The sequence below is a fragment of the Hippoglossus hippoglossus genome, chromosome 9 (genome assembly GCF_009819705.1).
Source record: "Hippoglossus hippoglossus isolate fHipHip1 chromosome 9, fHipHip1.pri, whole genome shotgun sequence".
NCBI classification, from domain to species: Eukaryota; Metazoa; Chordata; class Actinopteri; order Pleuronectiformes; family Pleuronectidae; genus Hippoglossus; species Hippoglossus hippoglossus.
In genome coordinates, this window is record NC_047159.1 from 5,688,083 (window position 1) to 5,700,624 (window position 12,542).

The 12,542-nt window shown below is 39.4% G+C and overlaps 2 protein-coding genes across 2 annotated transcripts; both read right to left on the bottom strand.

Moving 5' to 3' along the window:
- Window positions 1–4,997: 4,997 nt before the first annotated feature.
- Window positions 4,998–9,120, bottom strand: ccdc84 (coiled-coil domain containing 84). The gene is made up of 11 exons (XM_034596516.1): window positions 8,864–9,120; window positions 7,920–8,086; window positions 7,733–7,831; window positions 7,574–7,640; window positions 7,340–7,402; window positions 6,910–6,977; window positions 6,686–6,800; window positions 6,566–6,596; window positions 5,995–6,096; window positions 5,494–5,626; window positions 4,998–5,226 (listed from the first exon to the last, which is right to left on the bottom strand). Exons 1-11 carry the CDS (start codon window positions 8,978–8,980, stop codon window positions 5,106–5,108), a joined length of 1,083 nt encoding a protein of 360 aa, XP_034452407.1. The 5' UTR covers window positions 8,981–9,120; the 3' UTR covers window positions 4,998–5,105.
- An 874-nt stretch (window positions 9,121–9,994) lies between these two features.
- LOC117768282 (zinc finger protein 251-like) lies at window positions 9,995–12,332 on the bottom strand. The gene is made up of 2 exons (XM_034596515.1): window positions 12,078–12,332; window positions 9,995–11,297 (listed from the first exon to the last, which is right to left on the bottom strand). The coding sequence occupies exons 1-2, from the start codon at window positions 12,229–12,231 to the stop codon at window positions 10,333–10,335; spliced, it is 1,119 nt and encodes a 372-aa protein (XP_034452406.1). The 5' UTR covers window positions 12,232–12,332; the 3' UTR covers window positions 9,995–10,332.
- Between the last annotated feature and the right edge of the window lie 210 nt (window positions 12,333–12,542).

A 12,542-nucleotide genomic window follows, 5' to 3' on the forward strand; every position in this document is an offset into this window, starting at 1 on the left:
TTCAATATCATAGTTGTCTTTGTTCTGATGCATTTCTTGTTTTCAGTGTGACCAGTTTAACATTCTGGGCTGTTGATCATTAGTTGTAGTTACTGTCAGTGTATTTCATTTATTGAAAGTTTCAAAATGTGTCAGTACACAGCTCCTAATATAATTAACTGTGTATCCCACATGTCAATTTTACAATTTTGTCTTTGATTAGATTGTTGTCAATTATTTTGATTATCAATTAATAGTTTAAGTGATTTTTCAAGCTATAAAAAAGACAGTGCTTTACTGGTTCCAGGATATTTAAAGATTTGCTGCTTTTTAACAAAGGTCTGAGACTCTATGTGATATAAAGGGAATATTTACAAATATTTGCATCTGAGAAGTTGGAACCAGAGAACTGTGGTATCAGTCAGGGAAGAACCAATTCAATTCTGCAGTGGATCCAGATCAGGGGGCGGATCCAGCAAATTTCTTTTCACTGACTTTGACATTGTGAGGTTTTTTCACTGATTTCCTGGGGAATCATTTCATGGATCCTGATGAAGAAAATAAAAATCACACATCTTTATGGGACTGATATCAACAAGTGTGTGTAATGTGATGCAGCTTGATTGAATTTAAGGGGACTGTTGGGCCTTGGCAGATATTATCCATCCATCATCTATACCACGTATCCTGGAGGCTGGAGCCAATCAGTTCAAACCTCTGTGGGGAATTTTACATCCATACGTTCATTGACATAAGCCATGAATGATCCCAGTCACTAAACAGCAGAGTAACGTATTAAAGACATGCACCTGCACCTCACGCACTGCAGGGGTCTATATTATCATAGAGCTATACAGATGAATCGACCAGGTTATTGCATGATTTGTCCACCAGAGGGCACCGCAAGTGATTTTTCAACAGTAAAATGTCCCGTTCAGTGTACGTATGATCGTTTAAAAACAAATCTAACAGACCCATTTCAAGATTTCTGCTTTGTTTATGTTTTTGTTAAAAAAAATTACTTTAGGCTGCTACTAAAATTTGTTTTATTAAACATACTACAAATATCAAAAACCAGAATCTGCCTCAAAAACGTAGTATCAGCTGGGCAATGTCACGAAAGACTGAGTCGTATTTCAATATGTACTAATTTTCTATAAGGTTAAACAATGAATCATTTAATAAAATAAAAAACTTACAGATTAATGAGACAATGCATGTATGGGAGCTTTAAATCTCACTTAGAACTGGGCAATGTTGACATGATCACAGTATATGAAATTTCATATCATGATATTGATGCAAAGTTGATTAAATATTAAATAACATTGTTTTTAATGAATTAAATAAAGGAGAAATCAAGACTTGACATCACATTGGTGCAAAAGTTCTTGAAATGTTATATTAAGAAAACTAACAGAGATTGTACCACAAGAACAGCCAATGGTCTGTCATGGAGTCATATGTGTGAAGAATACACAACCACGACAGGCAGTGAATCCATCGTACATCTAAAATGTTTTGTCTTGAAGGTAAAGTCCATTTCTCTTTGAAAACAATGGCTGCAGCAGCACCACAGCTTATTTTACAGCAGCGGGCTATGATCTATAGTTTCGGGCTCATGAGTCATCAGACCTGCTGCCAACTCTCACTGCACAGCGGCCGCTGCTCCACATTCACGGGACTTCTCCTCACAAACGCAACATTTATACAAATCCCACATCCTGTGAAAATCAGAGCGTCCCTTTTCTAAAACATGCAAAAGTTCTTACGCAAAAATGCAAACAAACAAAGCCAAAGCAAAACTGGGGTCTCGAAATTGCTACTTTAGTAACCATGAAATTACAAGGTAACATTATAGCTTATACAGCCATAAAAGCATAATTGTGCACTGTGGTTTTATGAATACTGCGGTTTTCAAAATGAGGTCCCTTAGAAAAGCTGAATACCTTTCTGTTAATTTGTTCCCAGGCCTTTGATTCGGCCACTGTGGCGAGATAAACGTTTATAAATCACGGGGTTAGCGACGGAGACACTCGCTGCGAGCACACAAGCGTGTCTGGCCAGAATGGATATGGTTTTGATTTGCAGTGCACACCAACGCTCCAGCCAATGCTAATCGCCAGGGAAAGCTTGTGAAAACCATGATGGATTTCGCAGACATGGGTTTTTGAGCTTGGGATTTCATCACAAATCCTTTTAAGCTTTTATTTAATTTGGTTAAATATACACAAAAACTTTTTATGTGTCCGTTTTTGACCCACTATAGCCTCATTGGAAAGAATGACACAGAAGGGAAAGTTCCCGCTGATACTGACTTCTTGAACTTTAATTCTTATATCTTACACACCAACGGCACGGGGCAATTTAAGGTCTTGCCCAAGGACACTTTGCCGTGCCGAATTGGAGGAGCTGGGAATCAAACCATCGACCCTCTGCACCAGTTTCTGCCTTCAACCTCTCAGATTCCTAAACGCTCGGATGCCATCCATCCCGTAACAATCATGGCTACTTTACCTCCAGTACACAGCATCCACATTCATAGTCTTATTCTGCTATTATGTTGTGTTGCACGTTTTGATGCACTACTGATACACTTTGGAACCAGGAAAACTACTTTTTGTCAAATCTGAACTTGAAACTTCTCTTATGAAAAGGTAAAGTTGATCATCTCACACACACACACACAGACACACACAGACACACAGACACACACACACACACACACACACACATAAAGTGGTTTTAAAGGCTAACGATGATGTTGCAGATCTGTTTGCAGCAGTGTTACGTCAGTGCGAGAAAATGAGAAGGGGCAAAACATAATGATGCAGTGAGATGCACCAGCAGGTTCCCAGCAGAACATTCTCCACATGCACTTTTTAAAAAGCATAGACTTGTAGCTGGGAACACACAACATCCTCCAACTTAATGAAATGCAATCAGCAGGTGACCGTTAGAGCAGAGATATGAAGATAATGGCTGTAATGTGAAGGTGAGAAAAGGTGAAAGGTGAGAGAGAGAGAGAGAGAGAGAGAGAGAGAGAGAGAGAGAGAGAGTTTCAGTTTTTTAAACAAAGTTACAAAGTGTTTCACAATAAAAGAAAATAATAAATAACATAACTGTTTTTCCCCTCAAAGGTCTGAACTCACACTTACTCCATCAGTCACATAATTAGCAAAGTCATGATTATGAATATCAGTTTGAAATGGAGACGGGGGCTGAGCAAGGTTGGGGTTCATGAGGGGGGGTGGAGGTTACAACCAGCTGAGCAAACACAATCTCTGTGATTTATGAAGCCACATGTGAACTGCTAATGGTCCAAAATGAGTCAGGAGCCACGATCGACTGATTACTGATGAATATACAGCACCGAGCGGTGGGTGGTCTGACACAGAGATACAGACTCTCCTTTCATTTTAATCAATGATAGATTCTGTATCACTATGTATACCCCCAACAAAGCTGCGGCTATATACATTCATATACATTACGTTCTGATATCTGACAGCAACCTGCAGTAAAATCATATTTTGCAGTGCATGAGCCTTTGATTGTGTCTGTATCATAATCTGTGAACATAAAAGAGAGAAGGGAAGAGGAGAAGATAAAGTCTGTTCTTGTACAGGAAGTAGTGAACTAAGTGTAGGATGTGAAGCCTCGTTACTTTAAAATATCTTTGTGTGATTTCACTTCTGACGTTCACCAAATTATCTAACTTACCAGTACATGTTTTATTGTCCAGATTTAAAATTCAAAATTTAAGAAAAGGTATAAAAAATAGAATTTATAGCAAACAAGTAGTTTTATCGGTGCAATTACATAAATGGCCACTTGATGGCAGTATTGGTTTTGGAACATGCAGCACATTATGCATTAGTGCATCAAACATACGTCAAGAAATCAGATACTTAAAGAAGTTAATTCACAACAAATACTAATGCAAATACTGCTAATTTATATTTTACCTACTCAATAATATAGAAATGTAATGGTGTAAGTGTATGAAGGATGATATGATGGCAGAATGCAACAAGGGTTGTAATGTCATCATGTTCCAGTCAATGTTTGTGTGTCTGCTTATATCAGAGCTATGTGTGGTTCAGATTCAGACATTTGCATTAAATAAGAACAAAACTAATTTAATTTCTTTAAGACATTTGGTACTGATAATTTATTTACACATACAAAATTATTTATATATACACATTAATAACCTAAAGCTTTGAGAGTTAAAGGCATAATACGCTGACATTGAGACAAAGCAGACATTTTCTCTTCCTGCTTTCCTGTTAAAATCAATATATTACATTGGATTAACAGATTCGTAATCTTTTTTCCAGATTCTTCAGATTCCTCTTCAAATTCAAGACTGAACACATGAAGTACACAGATATTAGTGGAAACCAACTTGACTTCATAAAGTGGGAGTCTTGAGATTTGTGTTGGGTAGAATTAATAATGGGTGAAATGTATCTGAGACATGGGAACACTTCAGTCTACGTCAAGCAGAACCTTAAGTTAATCAGTGGCTAAACATTCCTAGTGTCCACAGGCGAGTCGTCCTCCAGTGTGTAAACGATCTGTACTGTATCTGCTATGTGGTAAACTGTGGCAGAGACATTTAATGTGTTGTTCAAATGCTCCAAACACATAAATAACAAACATTTAGTTTACTTCCACATTCTGACTTCAAAGCACGTGAACACACTGAACTCAGAACAGCAACGACTTCACAAGTGGGGAAACGGGACTTTCCGAGGAGCACGTGTCTGTTTTCTGTTTACATCCTTCAACAGATTCCCTCCATGTCGACTCTTCTCTGAACACACAGCAGGTGCCTTTGTCAGAACGGTGTCTTGCGCCCCCTGCTGATCACATTGTCCTCACAGTTCAAAAAGCCGTAGTAAAGTAACTTGAAGATCTGAGTCCTGGAATCACTGTTAACATAATACATTCAACAGTGCCCATTGGGTATATATGTGGAATGCCATTATGTTATAAAGACGTTTTTTTTGACAAAGGTGTCTATCAAGGCAGGTTCAACTTCTCAGAGAAACACGGTATAAAACCTCATCCACCTCCTGCAAACTACATGAACTATATACACATCCCTTCACTCAGTTTTAAGTGCCGTCAGAATTTGTCAGCTGTCCAGATGTTTTACTTTTCTTTGACCCATCTGAGTTCTGCTCCCGCTTCCTCTTCGGTCTCTTCTTCTTCCCTTCTTCTTCTCTGAATTGGTCCCTGTTTTGAGAAAGAAAAAGTCCCATATGTTTGCAAAGAGCAGTGAAGTTAATGTACATAACCAAAAAAATTGAATTTGTGCCTTTTTAACATTAGGACAACAGATGGAATGTTTGCTTTGAGGCCAACTCTGGCATATATATTAAAACGACAGGGTTAAGGCCTGTGTGTGTGTATAATGAATGTGATGGAGTTAATTTGTTTTTTACATGGTTTACAATCGTTCTGTATGAGTCTTATGTGTAGTGACGGGTTGTGTGACCTCACCTGGACTGCCAGCGTCGGCCGCTGTTCCACACTCTTCCGAAAGAGGGAAGCCAGTTGGCGTCCGTCTGTGAGCTGTGATCAAAGTTGGCCCCGACTCTGTTCGGGGGAAGCTTCCTCAGCTTCTCTTGCTCCTCTGGCAAAAGACAGATGAGATCATTTTCAATCATCAAATTCATTTATTTTCATTCTACACAAGTCTACATGGATAAAAGCTCTGCATCACTGAGACTTGAGAAAATTAAAATGACCAGTATTATCAAAATGTTGATACTTAATTGCCACGATTTAAAAAAAAATAATTAATTTATGTGATTTAACATTTGACACAGACACAAAAGTCACTTAAACATCAAACCACAAGATGAGTGATAAATAATAAAAGCTTCCTGGTTACCACGAGTGATGTCACAGCATTCAGTAACACATGATTTGTCAGGTCTCATGGAAATGATAAACAAGGATGGAACAAACTGCTGATAAGTTATTCAAAATGACTCCTACTCTGTTTGAGGAACCCTTGGAGCGATGGGCCGATCTCTGGATGTGCTTTAGCCCCAGAGGGCCCCTCCAAAGGATCGTCCTGGAGCCAAGGTGGGACACCGCCTACAACACAGTCAGGACACTTTTCAAACACATACAACAGGTGAACTGAGCTGGTAACTACTGGAGGCACTGGGTTTCTTCCAAGCTTTAAAACATGGGAAACACAGTAAGATTTGAATTACTTTGTTGAATGAAAGGCACATTCTTTTCAGGATCATACAGGATGTATTGTAATGTTTTCAGAATAATCCTAATATTAACTAAGACAAAATATACATCGACAGAACTCAACAGTCGAGAGTCATCTGGAAAATTTACTCTTAAAAACTTGAATTCAAAATAAGGGTTTTTATAGTTTATAATAATGAGAAAATGTGATTTCAAATTATAAAAACATTTGTCAAACATGAAATCTTTTAATTTTTTTTGACACCCAGAAGAGACACCCCACATTATTCCATTTCCACAATGTATGTTATTGGACTGATACAAATATAGAGCTAAATTTAGATCGTTCAGATCACTGTACCTGTGTGAACATTTCCTCTGTTTGCTGAATCCTGTAACAGACATCAAAGGAGGTCATTGTGTTTGTGTACAAAAGAAAGCAGTCACTCATGAAAGACTTTCTGACTGACGGGTGTCCTACCTGATGGCCGATGAAAGTCAGGCCCTGTCCTGCTGCCGCCCACGGTGCTTTGACCATTGACTCGACAAAGCTGCTCCCCGGCTGCCGGTCTGATCCCTGAGATGTAAACTGTGAGCTGTTCCCCAGAGAACAAGATGAACTCAGAACAAAGTGAAGTAATTCAAATTACATTGATGACCCAATGCGAAGAGAGGATGATATGTCCCAGGTAGACAAAGTGTTACCTGACAGAGTCCTCCGCAGACATGTCTGTGCCATTGGGACCATTGAACGACTCCAGGTCTGCGTCACGCTGATAGTGATTCAGGAAATGCCAACAGTGGTTCACAGGGGAAGTCTGACCACTAACCATCTTTATCTCAGCTTTTATCTTCACCCTCCTCACACACTACTTTGCCCCAAATGTTAACACAACATTATTTTTTCCCCATCTCCATCTAATTATAACCCTAACCTGAAATTAGTTAGTCATTAAACCACCCTGACCTCCAAAAAACACAAGGTTTCCCCAGCTACACATTTTTTCAGTTACACTCACAATGATTTAGTTGGACAATTGGGACTTTTCTCATCTTACATGCAACTCAAAACCACAAATAGCAACAGTCAAGGCTGTAGTGATGGATACTGCCACTGCATCCCTGGAAAACAAACCTCTAATAGAGACTGAAGGACCTCTTGACGATGCTTCTCCTGGGCCCGGATACGATCAGCTTGCTTAAGCCATGAAAAGAAAAAATAGATTTCCATGAACAGATTTCACGTTTGGGTGAAATAACATTTCTTAGACACTATTTAGGAATGCTAGTGGCAGTGTCAGAGCTGCCACCACTGCTGTAGACTATATTATTTGTCATCAAAGTTAATGTCAAGTGCATAAACAGTTACCTGTTTAATGAATTCATCCTCCTCCTCCACAAATGATTCCAAAACTTGTGGCAGCTCAGCTTTAAACCTAAACAAAAGCAAACAGTGATCCATGAAGACAATCTTTTATTTTCCTTAAAAATCGTCATTGATATTGACTTTTAGCTCTCGGAGAACTACCTTTCAGTTTCCTCCTCTGTGATGATGACCTTGTCTCGAAGCTTGGGGTCGGCTTTATTTTCCCACCAGAACTTGTGTGTATTCTTCCTGTGTGCTGGGCTGAAACCAAGTACATTTGAAAGGTTGATCATGCAATTTACATATTAAAAATCAAATTTTTTAAAATAGTTAATTTGATAAAACTTACGTGGCCATGTGTTCCAACAAGCCTCCGTACAGCACCGTCATGTTGCCGTCTGTAACATTTCTGTCTACTTCGAGCCCACAGCAGTAGCACCAGAATGTCTGCGGGTGCTGGCTGCAGTCAAACTTTTCTACTTGGGGCTTTTTAAGTGTGCGGCGAGCTTCTTTCACCTGGTACAGAGAGAGTGGAACAAACACAGGAAGCATAGATAAACATGGTGGTTGGACTTTAGCTCTGATTAAATCTGAAGCAGTCTACTCTAATACTACAGCTCTGCAATAAACCCTAAATTCAGAAAGGTTCAATGTGGATTTTGTCACTTCTTTGTCTGTAATTTGCTTTGTTGTTTTATCACATTGGTTTATAGTGTAGTATAGTTTATTTCACACAACACAAATTCAAAAATACATGAATGAAATGTTAAAATGCATGTGGGCTGTGGTACAAACATCATATAACCTTATATGTATGTATCATGAGCAATACAGTAAATACAAGATGGAGTTCATGAATAAAACACCTTAGATCGTATAAATGAACACTGCAAATATTGGTGTGAAATAAATAATCTAATAGTGCAACTCTAGATCCTTTTAAGGTCTCACAGTGACTCATTACAGTTCCAGTAGAATTCCCAACCTGAACACGTAAGCTTATATGTTTATATGTGAATATAAATTACCTCATTTCACTTCTCTATAATCTACTGTTGGTCAAATTGTGAACTTTTTTTATTAGGCTGGTCCACAATGTCCCGGATGCAGCTCACAGTGGCCATTTTGTGAACTTAAAAGTCAACAAACGTCATAAGTGACGTATGTTGACTTAGCATCGGGGCTAGCATCAGGGCTAGCATTCATGTAGATCCACAAAGTGGCTGGAAATAGAACAAATGTGACTGAAAATGTTCGGCATCAGCGCGAATCGCTTCGAATCAAACCACTTACTTTCTCTAAGAATTTGAGAAGAACCACTCTCAATCGGCTCTGGTGACTTTTCCCGAAGATGTGTCCCTTCCCGGCGAATGTAGTTTGCCGACACACGGCACAATAATAAGGAGCCATTGATACAGAGAAGAGTATATTAGAGATGAAGTGACGCAGAAACCGAGCTAAAGCCGAACATTTCTGTTTTGTATTCTCATTATTTACTTGTTGGTTAAACGCAAATCCACACACCTACAACCGGATATCCGGTCCAGGGAGGAAGTGGTTCCGTCTCGATATGTTTCCCCCTTGAAACAAGCACGATACTTTATTCCCATTTATTAAATCATGTGTCGTGCAATTCATATGACAAAAAATCTTATACAATTAATCTTATTGGTTTATTTTACATCCAATTGTAAATGTACACTGTTCATATTACACATATCTTATCTAGTTTCTCGTGTTTATAATATGTTATGCTAATTTGTCTGTCTCACTGATATCAACCCCTTGAGATGTCTTAAAAAAAATATTTCAAATACTTCAAACTCTGCAGTGTCTTGTACGTTGGCACTCCCCCCCCCCCCCCATACAAACTTAGATCCCTCTGATTTCCAAGTAAAAGTATATGTAGTAATAGTATTCCTGCTTAGTTTCTGTGGGTAGACTGGCAGTCCGAGCTGTCTAATGGAGCTGCTTCGTTACAAACTAAAAGTTTCCCATTGAAGACTTTTTTACGAAGATGAAACCATCAAACATCTGCATTTAAACTTTGAAGGTCACATGATGTTCCAGGGAAAATGGTTTTAACATCAACTTAAACTGTAAATCAGTTTGTTTGTAAATTTGCTGTGTTTGCACAGGAGGAAAAAAGCCCAGGTCCCAACCAGAATTTTATTGGACACTGATGACTATAGTTGTTTCAAAGATATGGAAAAACAAGATGTGCAGGACTGCTACAATTAATAACAATGATGTCGCCTTCAAACAAGTAAAGACTGAATAGAAATGACAGAGGAATTTTGAATTAAAAAACAAAAGACTCTCCAACTTGTATTTTTAAGATGAGCGAACACACTGTTAAAAGTTGCAAACTCTAATTATAATTATCAATTTCCAGTTTAGATTCAGAGAAAGACAAGGTGACCTAAAGTGAAATACTGTCTTTATTTTTTATATCTTAACATTTCCATAGTTCATGCTGAACACGTTATATATTTAAATAATTTTCACTCTTACACAGTAGAGATTCTAAACAGGTTTGTGAACGTGATGATATGACATTAGATCTGGGAAACAATGCAAAGATGCATATTTAATGTAAAATGATACAATAATATTTGCACCATTACTCACAAGTATACTTATTAATCTGCAAGTTATGCTTTAGTAGAAAAGGAAAATGACAAAAGGCGATAAATAAGCTGTTCAAGTTGAATCCCAGTTTCAAGTTTTGAACTTTTAGGAGCCATTCCACACAAAGTATTTCAGCTCTGTTGTTTTTCCCCAGCGTGAGTCCTTCTGTGTAATCTTAGCCCCGTGTTATGAGCGAAATTCCTCCCACAGAGGTTGCATGTGTACGGCTTCTCCCCTGTATGGACTCGGGTGTGTATTTTCAACGTTGTGTTGATAGCAAACCTCTTCCCACACCAAATACATTTATACGGCTTTTCCCCTGTATGCACCCGGACGTGATTAGTGAGAGACGAGTGATGAGAAAACTTATTCCCGCAGAAGATGCAGCTGTACGGCTTCTCCCCCGTGTGAGTTCGGTTGTGCCTCCTCAGGTCGGCTCTACGGGTGAAAGTTTTCCCGCAAGTGACGCAGTTGTGCGGCCTCTCGCCGGAGTGAGTTCTCATATGACTGATGTGGTTTGATTGACATTTGAACCCTTTCCCACAGGTGCCACATTTAAAACGTTTTTCACCAGTGTGGGTCCTCGAGTGAAATTTGAACTTTAAGAAATCATTAAACTCCTCAGAGCAAAGCATGCATTTGAAATGTTTGTTCTCTGGTGTCTGATGAGAACTCGCATTCTCCTGGTGTCCTCTTTCAAGGTCTCTGTCTTTAGCTATGTGTGAGTTGTGAGAAAGCTGATGGTCACTGTTTAGAACTGATACGCCCGAACCCCCTGTGTAAGATTCTGATTTTACTTGTGTAGCTGCAAGGTGGGTCTGCAACTGTCTTTGTGCTGCATTCTGAATTTGGTGAGGGTCCATTAGCAGAATCTGGTCTTCAGTGTAATCACTTCCCTCATGTGCAAGTCTTAACAAGTCAGTCTCCTGCTTCAGTACAAGCTGCTCTCTGTCCCGACTGGAGCAGAGTTCCTCCACATCCACGCTAAACTGTGACTCCCCTTGGTTCAGGGTGGAGTTCCTCTTCTGGTTACAGTCACAGAGCCTCTGTTGGCCCAGGAGAACCTCCTCATTACAGGAAGATGACTGAGAGACGTCTGAAGTGGAACCAAAAAGAAGCACTTAGTCAGTAGGTTAGAGGAGCATCTCTGGAAAGCTATGAATCCCCCAGTGGTGTATTCAAACCCATTATTTAAGCCCTACAAGGCGTATTGTGATTTGTGAATATGGGCCATACAAAGAAAATTTGATTGAATGATTCATTGATCTGCACCAAATTGCACACACTAAAAAATACCAGCCCCCTAAACATGCCTGCTAATTTAATCAAGATTCATAAATGATTCTCTCCATCAAACTGGCTGTTTCACTAATTAATAATAATAATCAATAATAATACACTCCGTCAATGACGTTATGTTTTCACCTGTGTCCGATTGTTTGTTGGGTTGTGAGCACGATTACAAAATAAACTACTGGACTGATCACCACGAAACTTGGTGGACGGACGTCGTATAAATCTGAAGAGTTTTGTAAAAATTCTGCGGATTCAGTATTCGGGTTTTTTCTTTTTCTCAAACACTGCAGGATAGGATTGCATTTGTATTGATTTCTCGAGGAATAATTCGTCGGTTGCTGTGTAGATCCAAATTTAAAACATCTGGATCTGGTGAATTGAATTGTTTTCTGAGTTTGCATGTGCTGCGATTTTTATTTGCTGCGCGTTTCTGTATGTGCGTGTGTTTTCTTGAGTTGCAGTGCGTTCAGCTCTCTCAGCCACCGTAAAATACAGCTTATATATAATATATAAAAAGAAGATGGAGTCCTGTCATCAATTCATTTACCCCCTGTCATCAGTGGACGGTGATGCTACAAACCTTTCTCGGGTAGTTTAGTCTCCAGCAGTCTGCGCTGACGCTCGATCTCCTCCTCGTAAACCTGAACTGTTTGTTCAAAGACTCCTAATATTTCCTCAGCGGCAGCGATCAGTCGCTCACTCACAAACTTTCTGAAACACAGAACCGACGACATGTTTAATCAGCGGGACATGAGATCAATTACAGCTGACGAGCCGCTGGGATTTGCACACAGCTGCGACTCTTTGTTTACTTCCGCCAGGGGTGGGAAAAACTACTTCCGGAAAGACTGGCGTCCTTCTCAGTTAAAGGAAACGCGCCCCCTAGCTGGTGTTTGACGACAGAGTTTCAACAGCTGCTCCCAGACCGAGCTCCGGAGATTCTCCGCACCTCCTCTGGACTCCAGTGCCTATCTGAAAGAAGCTATTAGAAATTAAAAAATAAAAAACAGTCATGTGCTCTACTGAACTCCTCTGCAACATGTCT

What these genes read in the sequence shown, in the direction of transcription:
- ccdc84 (XM_034596516.1), bottom strand. Translation starts at nt 8,980, where the DNA reads ATGGCTCCTTATTATTGTGCCGTGTGTCGGCAAACTACATTCGCCGGG. An exon ending in TTCTCAAATTCTTAGAGAAA is followed by an intron (nt 8,087 to 8,863) that starts GTAAGTGGTTTG and finishes TCTCTGTACCAG; the next exon opens with GTGAAAGAAGCTCGCCGCAC. An exon ending in CAGAGGAAATGTTCACACAG is followed by an intron (nt 6,097 to 6,565) that starts GTACAGTGATCT and finishes ACTGTGTTGTAG; the next exon opens with GCGGTGTCCCACCTTGGCTC.
- LOC117768282 (XM_034596515.1), bottom strand. Translation starts at nt 12,231, where the DNA reads ATGTCGTCGGTTCTGTGTTTCAGAAAGTTTGTGAGTGAGCGACTGATC. An exon ending in GACTAAACTACCCGAGAAAG is followed by an intron (nt 11,298 to 12,077) that starts GTTTGTAGCATC and finishes GTTCCACTTCAG; the next exon opens with ACGTCTCTCAGTCATCTTCC.